The 11,483-nt window shown below is 40.3% G+C and overlaps 1 protein-coding gene across 1 annotated transcript in view; it reads left to right on the top strand.

The window, feature by feature from the left end:
* The first annotated feature begins 667 nt into the window (after positions 1 to 667).
* LOC131471724 (transmembrane protein 65-like) overlaps positions 668 to 11,483 on the top strand; it is a 35,143-nt gene continuing 24,327 nt past the window's right edge. Inside the window, exons 1-2 of the mRNA XM_058648439.1 lie at positions 668 to 810; positions 1,157 to 1,486. Of these exons, the coding sequence (XP_058504422.1) occupies positions 1,192 to 1,486 (295 nt within the window). The 5' untranslated portion in view covers positions 668 to 810; positions 1,157 to 1,191. The remainder of the gene's footprint in view (positions 811 to 1,156; positions 1,487 to 11,483) is intronic.

Raw genomic sequence — 11,483 nt, 5'->3', positions numbered from 1 at the left:
TTTACAAATCACATTTTATACACAAGGATAAATTCAAGGTGTGGTTGATGCTGTTAGTGTTTTACAGCAGTTGTAATGTAGTGTCATTACTGCCTTCACCTCGTCTTCTCCCCTGTGTACTTTAACAATACAACACACGATATTCATAAACATAATAATCATTCCATAGCTCATAGTTCTTATTTCTTTTAAATAAACACATTTATTTCTCATTACAAGAACTAAAAGAACAGAAAATATAGAAATAAAAAAATATATAAGACTAAGTCAAAACAAAACAAATACAATAAATGCAGCTTAAATAAACAAAAAAGCATACATATGCATATAAAACTATTAAACCATAATAAATATATATGTATATAATAAAATAAAATAAATAAAATAAGCTTCATACAGCTGGTTCCAGCTGCCTGACATAAATATTCAGAAACATTAATCATTTATTTTCTTATTATAATAAAGAGTGTTCACAGGACACGTCCATGTCCACAGTCCTGTCCACTCACTGTAGTCAGAGTAAAGACAGTCCACACAGTCTCTGCTGCTCAATGAGGCTTGCGTGCGTCTGTCAGTGACGTCACGGTTACGCAGGGAGGACAGCAGCGCTGCGATTGGTGTGTGAGTGAGTGTGGAGTATGTGCGTGGACGCTGCGTGTCCCTCCTCCTCCTCCTCCTCCTCCCGTCCTGTCACACTGAGGTCAGTATCGCCACAGTCTCTGGGTTAACGCTCGAAAAAATGGGATGTAGCACAAAAGACAGGAGACAGTTTGGTTTCTGACGTGTTTGTCCACAACTTCCCCACAGCAGGTAAGCGAGCAGCGGCGTGTTTGTGTCCGTGTGTGAGTGTTTTTGTGTCCCCTCCGTGGATGGTGCTGGTGCTGTGGGATGTCACGGGACAGCGGAGCATCGACGGAGCTGCGACCGATAAGTTGCAGTTGGATGTTCAGGGAAACGTCCACATCCCTCCATACTTTATTGTTCAGCTAAAGGCGGACGTTGTTGTTGTTGTTTGTTTAAAATCAATGTGTGATTGTTAGTGTGAGTCCAGCGGTTTGGGTCCACGGGCTGTGGGGCTCTTCTCACACCAACATCATTTTATATTCTATAGAAACATGACTGATTCTGTTTTCTCTCGCTCTCTCTCCCCCATCAGGTTCACCGGTGCGTCGCTCCTCCTTCATCCCAGAGATGCTGCCCTGCCTGCGGAGATTCCTGCGGCCCGCCCTCGCCCTGAGAGCCGGCAGCGGGCTGAGCAGAGCCGGAGTCAGCAGCCACCGAGCTGCCGCCATATCCTCATCCCCGCTGACCGTGCTGGTACAGCAGCAGCAGCGGTGTAACCTGGGCACACACCCGGTCAATGAACCAGTGGAGCCGCTCAACTCTCCCCGAGGAGCCAAGGAGTTTATTTACAGCCTTCACCCGTCTGAGCGCACCTGTCTGCTGAGGGAGCTGCACAGGTTCGAGTCCATAGCTATAGCTCAAGGTAGGTGATGATTGATGTCTTACTGTACACTGCACACATACAGTATGTTCACATTTTAACTGCACTTAACTACACATTTCTGATAGAAAATGCCATTTTATACATCAGAATTTGATTTACTTTTTATTTATCAATTACAATAACCCTCAATTACCGTAACCATTTATTACGTAATCAGATATTACCATAACCATTTTTCTAAGACAATGGAGAAAATAATCCAATCCCAGAGGCTGCAGTTTAATCATTATATTTTCACTGCTTCATGCCAACATTAATATTAGAAACAGTGCCTTCTCATTCATGTATTATTGCAATGCTTTTGACAGTATTTCATGTGGCAATGCTCCATTTTGTGTCAGATCTATAACACTCTACAAACATTTTACCCAAATCATTTAGCCCCAGATATTAGTGCACATCTGTATATATATACATATATATGTATATATATGTACATATATATATATATATATACATATATATATATACATACATGTATAAAAGTTATATCGCAACATGTGCTTTTATTGAACCATTGTCCAGTCCTACAGTGGAAAATAATTAATAATTGAATATTTCTTCTTTACATGAGATACATTAAAAGCTTTAAAGTCACTTCTCATTTTAACTCCACATCACTGTTTGCTTTCCACTGCACTGACAAGACATGATATATCATGGTTTCATGTCCACATAATGTACAGTGAAAGAGACAGAAAAAAAGAAGACACTCTTCATTTCTGTCAATATAATTAAATAATAATAATATTTGTCTTATTTATATAGTACGTCTCAAAACAAAGTAACAATGTGCTTCACAAATAAAAACAGATACAATATAAAAACACTAATGCAGCTAAAGCTATATAATGATAAGATTAATAAAACAGTAAAACATGAGCAGGATCAACCATAACAAACAATAAACACTATTATGAGGTTAGCTAGTAGCTCTCTTTGAGTCAGGAGCCATTGCAGGTCACAGTTTAATTTCCATCCTCCCAAGGATAAAGCAGATAATGCAAATCATGATGCCATTGTTACATTATAATGCCAAAGTGCTGAATCTGAGTCTGCCCTTTGACCTCTGTAAGGGTGAACAGCATGCATTAGCAGAGATCAATAATAGATAATTTCCATTACTGCAACTCTGGAGCTAGAGTTTGGTAAATGTGTGCTGGTAACAGCAGTAAGACAGTCATCACGGTCAGTGGACGACCACAAACCTTTGTCCGTTGCACTAATAACACTGATTTTGTTTTCTCACATTCAAGTTCAGGTGTCCAGTCAACAAACAGCCAAACCAATAAACCTCTCAATCTGAGCCGCAATTAAATCGAATCATCTCCTCAAGTGAAGTCACATCCGATGGTGAGACAAATGAAGGACTCTGCTCACCTCTCATGGAGCACAGGAGCTCTCTCTGCTGTCTCCCAGGGTCTTTGCCATTTCCTTATTGGTTTCTGTGCTGGGTTTATGACATGGAACTGTTCTTCATCTTCGTCTTCACAGCGTGAAACACATTCATTGCCTTGTTTGTTTATTTTGGCTGCTGTAGAAATATTGCGGTGTAAGATAGTGGTTGTAAAAGCAAGGCTCTTACCTAAAGTGCTTATAAAAGGCTTATTCTAAAGCTACAAAAACAAAATGATTAATATTATTGTGAAGCAATTAGACAATTTTACTAAACAGATTCATGGCTAGTATATTAGGGTGCATTCCAGTTAAGTCAGAATTTACAAGGTCCTAGTCGGAGGTTTGAACTGGAACACCTCCTCTGGTCGGATTTCCAATTTGGAAAGTTGGAGCAAATCTCAGAAACCACTCACAGCAATCGTAAAATAGTGTCGAGATTTATATCTTTAATAACCTCCTGGTTAAATGAAGGTTAAATCAAATATATATAACATTTCTTAAATGCTACACACTGGACCTTAAACTCACCGACCTGCAGTGCAGTTAACTCAATCGACTCAGATGCACAGACTGTCGTAGTGGCAGGATTTCAGTCTGCAGTATGAGCGCAGCACTGAGGTATTATTAGGATTGTCTAATAGTGAGAGTAGAGTATAAGAGGAGGAATATGATGAATGTCCCACATGGGCAGAGAGAATAAAGCCAGACGATCAATACTGAGATGGAGAATGAGGAGGAGGAGGGGAGTAATGATGAAGGCTGTACGTCGTATGAGGCTCTCTGAGACTCGTATGCTCTGAGCTCCTGTCTCGCCTCCTGGAAAATATAGTGGAGGATGCTTTAATATAGATTTTCACAATTACGTTTCACAGACACTATGTTTAATGGAAATTGGAAATTGTATTTTTACTAGCTAACAATTAGCGACCCAAAAGACACTAATAAATATCAAATACATATTGGAAATGTGTTATTTAGCTGATTTAAGTGAAAATGTTGACGCGAATAACAGGTCGATTGTTCTGTGCCCGTGAGTTTGTGAGTAAAAATGAACCACTGTTGCTTCATCGCTGCACTTTTGCTAGACATCGTTGGTCACTGTCACAGATTTTGTGGAACCAGATCTGGCTCACACACACACACACACACACACACACACACACACATTTGGCCCATATAGGTACTGCGTGGAATGACGGCTCGTGGGTGTTCTGCACCTGTGTGTCAGATCTGGGCCAAAAGCTGTCCGCTGCATCGTCACATGTCAGCCACTGTGCTACACCTGTACCAAAGTTGGCCCACTTTACTCTGAAGATATCCAGGTCATATTTATCATGTATGACATGGCCCACTTTGCGGTGACGTCCAGATTACACATTGCCAAGAGCACTGCATATTTAACGAGAGTGGGGCCGCATTTGCCATTTTACATGTGGGTTTCTTAATGCCTGCCCCACACTAGATTAGAGGATAATTGGCCAGATTGCAGTCACAATCTCGTCCTTCCAATACATCGTAGGTGTCTTCCAATTTTAGGCTGATTTGAACAGATTATCACGATTCCAATTCCTAAGTGTTAAACATGTTTAAACATGTTCAACCGTGTTAAATAACGACTTTAGAGCGATTGGAGGTGTGAGCAGAACCCTGCAATAACCAATGAGAGAGTCACCCAGGAAATGGATGTTCCGTACATTTTTGTTGCGTTTCTCAGCACAAACATTGAACACACAACAGCTATTAACTGACGACAGAGACAGTCCGCCTCCATGTCTGTTTCAGAGAGAGATCCTAAATCCCTCCAACAATCTCCTCCCTGTGTGTGGTCCTGCGTCTTGACTGGATCGTCTAGTCTGTGCTCTCAGGGTTAAAACATTAAACATTTCAATCAAGTCAGATTTGAAAGTCCTCGAGTGCTTGGCAGATTTAAGACTCGTAGTGTGAGGCTCAGAATAACAAGTTTCAAGGACAAGCACAGATCGATCCCATTTGACCACACGTCAAACGTTGTGTAAGATTTAGCTTCTTTAAATGTAGTTTTGAAAGCTTTTTTTCTCACCAACAGACAAAGTGTGTCAGTGAGGCTGTGGGCAGATTCTCTCCGCGTCATATTATCTGGGGGCGGAGCACGCTGCTGTCTGCTGTGTGTGACATATCGATGCTGTACATTATTGATCAGTGACCTTTACGATTGCTTCGGTGATTCACTTCTCACCATGTAAACAAATATACGCCACACAGACACATCTATATAGACTTAATCGGGAGATAAAGTTTGACACAGTTATTCTCCAAAAGAGATAAACAATGCTATGTTATTGACAACTTTGACGTGTTGTTCAAACCACTGACATCTTAAAAGCAAAATGACTTGAGAGTTCCATGTGACTCACAGTCACTCAAAATACTGCAAGCCCTATATAAAAGCTTGGTATTTATTTAAATCCGCAATTATCACAAAGGACAGAGTGATTGTTTACTAAATACAGAGCACAGCTGTTTTCCTGCCAGGCTGGAGCTTGCGGACATCCTCACCTTCGTTCTATTAAAACCTGCAGGGATTCTCTTACCCACTGCAGGTGCAGCTGCTGAATCAGTGGCTGCTGCGCTGGTTGACACTTTGCTGCTGAGAGATTGATTTTTTTGACAGACTCATCAACATCCATCATGGTTTTCCACCCAGATGCTGCCTGACACCATATGCCAGACCCTTATTTTCTTCATGGTATATGCAGGCTGAGTGAAAAGTGAAGCCGGGTGTCTGTGACTGTAGTGAAGTCACTTTGACATACAGTGGTGCTGGGCCGTTTCCTGCAGCGTAGTACATGCATGCTGTTTGTGTGTCGTATTTGCATTTGTTCCAGTGAGTTTTCAGAGTCAGGAGACTCCACCCATGCCACAGTCAGGGGCATATTGTGTGTATTTGTAGAGGTAGAGTACTGAAACAACCTCAGAGGCAGTGAAGTCTTATGCTTCTTACATTTAAACATTATAACATTAATAATGAACAAGCTGTAAACACCTTATACAGGTCACATGATGCATGTTTTAATACAATTTCTCATGTACACGCCCTGTAGACTGGTGAAAAAGGCTTCCTTCACATTCGCAGACTGAGATGACTCCTATCCGAATAGATCAGACTTTTTTTCAGGGCTTTGTGGACAGAGAATTCTGAGTTTCTAATCAGATCTGGGTCACTTTAGCACACGGTCCTTGATCAGATCAGATATGTGGCCATTGGCCACGAACTCTAATTGTTGAGCTGAATTCATCCATTATTTCACTGAATAAAGGTATATTCGAATATGTTTGCTGTTTCAGACACTTGTATTTATGAATATGAAGCGTGATATGAAGAAAAGAAGCGGTGCAGTCTCTTGATGTGTGATTTTTAACGCAGCGTCCGGTGCATCAAGGCAACTTTGGACCAGTGGGGTGAGGGAAACTGCAGCAGCTATGATTGAACATGCAGGCACAGAGTCAGACAGCTGTTCAGGGAGCGCTGAGATTGCTGTAAGTGGAGCCCGCACTTCCAATAACACACACAATCACGTTTACGAGAAGTCATAATGAATCATCATGAAATACGATTGTGAAGTGCTACCGAATGTCCACATTTGCTTTGAGCAGTAGAATCCGCTTATGAAGTGTTTGGTGGGTGCTTCTTTATGTTTTCATACATTGTCTTCGGGCAATTGTTTTTGAACATGCAGTGGAGTCTGGTTCACTGCTGCCAGCTTGTCTTTTCCAGTTTCTGTGGCCATTTCTCCAGCAAAGGTTTGCCTCTTTAGACGCAGCTATTGAAGGGCAGAGGGTAAAAGCGCAGATCGCTCAAGGACTGGATGAGTGCAGACGAAAGGAAAAAGGTGCTTGAAAGAAGCAATTTCCCGCGATGAAGGTCCAACGCTTACACAACACAACTTTCTCGTGCCAGAGGTTGATGAAAATGGACCCTTGGATGATGAAGGTCCATTTCAGTGGTTCAAAGCCCATTTGGGTTGAAGGATAAATTCTTGCAGAGGTAAAAGGTGATAAAGTAAAGTTTAATGAAAGTGAGTACAAAGACAGCGAGGAAAGCTGAGGTTAGAGACACAGAGAGGAGTCAGGAGAAAAGAGAAGTTGGAGAAGAGTGAGCTGAAACCAAACTCACACTCTTTTATACCTTCTCAGGAATAGGGGGTCAAAATATCGATTTGACAGATGCTCCATCCATGTTGTGATTGTCTTACAATATGTTGATTATGACAGAATTGTTGTATCGTGATATTATTGATATCGGGGACCATGTATAGCGTATCGTATGATACCCTGTGATTCCCACGCCTAATTAGGGCGTAGTTTTAATTTAACTTTAGTAGAATTAGAGAAAAATGTTGGCTTACATAATACATCTGAACATGATGAGAAATAAACTTAAAGTAAACCCTATATCGTCTATCATCACTACAGTCAAGAGTGAAGCAAATCAGGCCGAGAGATTTGCACCAAATAAAGACACGAGATCAGAAATGAGAGCAGACTCTAATGATGTTATAATAGGGACTGAGGGAAAGTGGAGCAATGAGTAACGAGTGTGCGGGAGAATTATTTTTATCTCCAAAACATTAGATGACACCATTTCCACTGAATCATTGATAAACATATGATTCGCAAGCCAAACTCTAAATCCACATGAGGGCAACTCCAGTTATAGTTGAAAACTCTGTACATGCATTTGAAATAGAATTTGTTCTACCAGAGGCAGACGCTGATATATATATATATATATATATATATATATGTATATGTATATGTATATGTATATGTACAGTATATATATATACATATGTATGTGTGTGTGTGTGTGTATGTATATGTATGGATATATACACACTTTTATTTTTTTGAAATAGAAAAAGCTGTTTCTCATACATGTTTGCCTGGGAGCACATTTGCATATAAATCTAAACCTGTTGAAAACATGATTTAAAAAGCAACAGAGAATGGAGAAATGAGAGGAAATGAGGACAGTGAGGGGGAGAGATGAGGAGACAAGGAGAGAAGGAGAGGTGCATCAGATAAATGAATACATGACCTGAGATGCTCCCTCTGGACCTTTGTGATCATCGGTGTCCAGTTACACTGTGACTCAGTGACGTCCACGATATCAGAAAACAAGAAAAGGGAAGCACAAGATTACAATAGAGACCATTCATGTTCAAGTGCAGCAGAGTGAGAGTTCACCTTCCCCGTTTTTTAAAAGTTTAAATATTCTTCTTCATCTTAAATGCACCATGACTGTGGGTGCATTCAGTGGGGGTTTCTGTGGGTGTAATAAATAGAGGGTTAAAGCTTTATCCCCGGGTTTTGTCGATTTCAAAGAGAAGCCTAACATATTTCTCTGTCCAATTTATTGGCTTCATAGTGATGGCGATATTTCATTGTGCCTTTTATCTCGAAGGCTGTATCCTGACACCGGCTGATAATCCTCCTCCTAACGGATAAAGGAAGCCACCTTTTCATTTTGTCATTCAGCCTCAGCTCATGCTGTGTCCTTATTATGTTGGCGACCAGCTGCACAGCTCATTCTGTAATATCATCTTCCACTTCCTGCCTGGAACTATTCATTGATCCAAAAATCACAATTTGAAACAATTATCACATTGCAACGGCTGCAATTTATTCAATTCATTTTTATTTTTATTTGTTCGATGCCAGTTTAAAAAGTGTCGAATAATAAGACATTACACAGTAAACAAAAGCTTCACTTCTGCCTGGAGCTGTACGGAAATATTTATATCGCAAATCAAAACGCAGTCACATTATCTGTCAGAAAAATCGCAATTAGATATTTTACCCAAACAACAACATCCTCCACGCTGTAAACTACAGGCTGAACGTTTTTAATGAACATTTCAATCACAAAATAATAGATTTCAAATGTGATTACCACGTGACACCACCACAGAATAAACTACATTCTGCTGCAAGGATGGAAACACAAGATATTAAAACCAGAAAAATTCAATTGCAGTCTTTGTGACACGCCAAGTGCGCGCTTTCAAAGTTATCAGATTTTGATTTGAAAAGGGTTACTTGTTCAAAAAAAGAAGAGTTCTCTTTTATTTATTGTATTTATATTTATAAGACTCACAATACTACATAGGTAGAAAAACACGAGTTTACAAAACTAAAATACAAAAACAGAAGCACAAGAGGAAGTGACGCTGGGATCATTCAGCAGTGATTCCCACATGTGTTTTTTTTCTGTTGTCAATGCGACACATGTCTGGTAATGTGTGTAAAAACAAGACAACATTCATCTCAAACACACACACTGTAATAAGCCGCCATGTTTATTTACTAAATACAGTTTACTACCAGCAACAGAGCTGCAGTCATCAATAACTTATTACTCTCAGACCTTCACCTCTCACTTCTCCAAGCATTTAAGGGAACTACGGTGGTGTTTGTGTACCAGAAAGCATGTCTTCTATGTCTTTGTTTGCATATAAGTGTCCAATGTATCATGTGAAAAACACACTCTGACTTGTTTGTCCCTTCAGGCTTCTGTAGAAACACAGCAGTGCAAGATGTTGACCTCCATAACAGAAGTACTTTTATAAAGCTTAGTCCATGGCTACAACATCTTTACAACATTCATTCATTCATTCATTCATTCATTCATTCATTCATTCATTCATTCATTCATCTTCTACCGCTTTATTCTCCCCATGAGGGACTTAGGGATGCTGGTGCCCATCCCAGCTGACATAGGGCAAAAGTATTTGAAAGTAATTATGCACTTATACAAAGTTTATACAATGTCTTCCTTGACACTCTCCTAAATGACTGGACTCGGTATCTGCTGTCCTTGCTGCTGGACAGAAGACAGGTGGAATTAGAGTTACTGCTTTTCCTTTTGATTTATAGGACACTCGCTTGATTAACTGGACCAAGGACTGCGACTGGCAGTTTAGTTATTTCACCCTCCCACTTGCTGATGCTGAATCTGGAAAAACTTCATGCTTGTTGACAAAAACCATGAAACCGTGAAGTCCAAGGAGCTTTTTGTAAACCTCTGAGAGAAAACTGTGGCACAGCATAGATCAGGGCATGAGTAGAAAACCAATTTTGAAGCTGTTTTCCAGGAACACATCGACCTAATAAGTGAATTTCAAAATGAAAAGAAGTTTGGAACCAGCAGAACTTCCTGTACAGTCACTCTAACAGAACCTCTGATATCCTCTCTGAGTGCAGAGACTCATTTGACATCACTTTAAATACTAATCTGTTCACAACACGCTATTGCCGATGCAGCAATAACCAGCCATAACAAAAAAAAAACATAATCCTCTAACTGTGCAGCAAATATTCTGCTCCCATAAAAAAAAGAAGAAATTAACCGCCCATAACATGACTCAGCTCAGAAATGCTGCTTTTTATTTACATGTATTTAGTCTGTGCTTAGTGAAGCATTATTGTGATATGTTAGGGTTTGGAATGTATGGGATTTTACATTTTACTGTTCTATATTTGATCCAGTGATTTTGACTAGTGTTGGACCATTACTGAATATCTCATCAGCTCACCAAACCATTTATATTAAAAGTTGCATGACAGTCAGTTTGGGTTTTATCAAACGGCATTTGAAGGACAATGAGAGTAAACGTTTCCAGACAGGATTCCTCACAAACACCAGGTGCTGCCGAGTTAATCTGGTTAATAAACCATCGTACAAGCGAGAACTGCCGGTGACGGCGTCACACTCTAGGGGTCGTCTCAGCCGCAACAGGGTCAGCTTTGATAGAAGGGTGAATGCAGCCAAAGACAGAGAGGGATCATTAAAGACAACACTAGAGTGGTTTGGGAACCAGTCTCTTGACTGTCCTTCAGTGTCCCAGACAAATCCCAGACTAAAACTACCTCTCTGGAGACGTGAAGACGACAGTTTCACAGATGCCTCCCATTTAATCTGACAGAGTCTGAGAGGACGTGCCAGGAAGAAAAGGGCGAGGCAAGTCTGTAGAGACTTAACCAAGGAGACCTAAAGCTGGAGCTGCTGCTACAGAGGCTTTTAGAAGTGAACTGAATTCAGGCAGTCGGCAGATTTAGTCATGATATGATAGATTCAGTTTTATTTTAATATTAATTAAATAAATAAATAAATGAATGAATACAACATTTTTACTTGCTCACTGTTGATTGTAGACAGATGGGTAACTTTATCTATTTGTTCAACACAAGCGTGAAGGGGACTGACATGTCAGCATGTCTGCAGCAAACATTTCAAGGCCAAATTTAATGGGGGAAAAAAAAAATGTGATTATTCCTTTTTCCCCTGTCTGGCAATCAGGCGCCACCAATTAAAATGTTCTAATTAGAAAATGTATGAACTGAGGAGGAAAAATCACCGCATATGTTTGGTCCTCTTCATGGAACATGGACAGATGGATCAGAGCATGAATCGAATTACAAAAGCACCCCAGAAGCCTCGGTGATGCTATTATGCACAGGAGGATGTGTTTAATATTCAGCGTGGTGTTTGTTTTGTGAGTCTGTGCGTTTAATCATAAGGTCAGGATGACGGATTCTT

The sequence above is a fragment of the Solea solea genome, chromosome 13 (genome assembly GCF_958295425.1).
Source record: "Solea solea chromosome 13, fSolSol10.1, whole genome shotgun sequence".
Classification (NCBI taxonomy): Eukaryota; Metazoa; Chordata; class Actinopteri; order Pleuronectiformes; family Soleidae; genus Solea; species Solea solea.
Note: the sequence above shows the minus strand (reverse complement) of the source record. Positions and strands in the feature narration are given on the sequence as shown.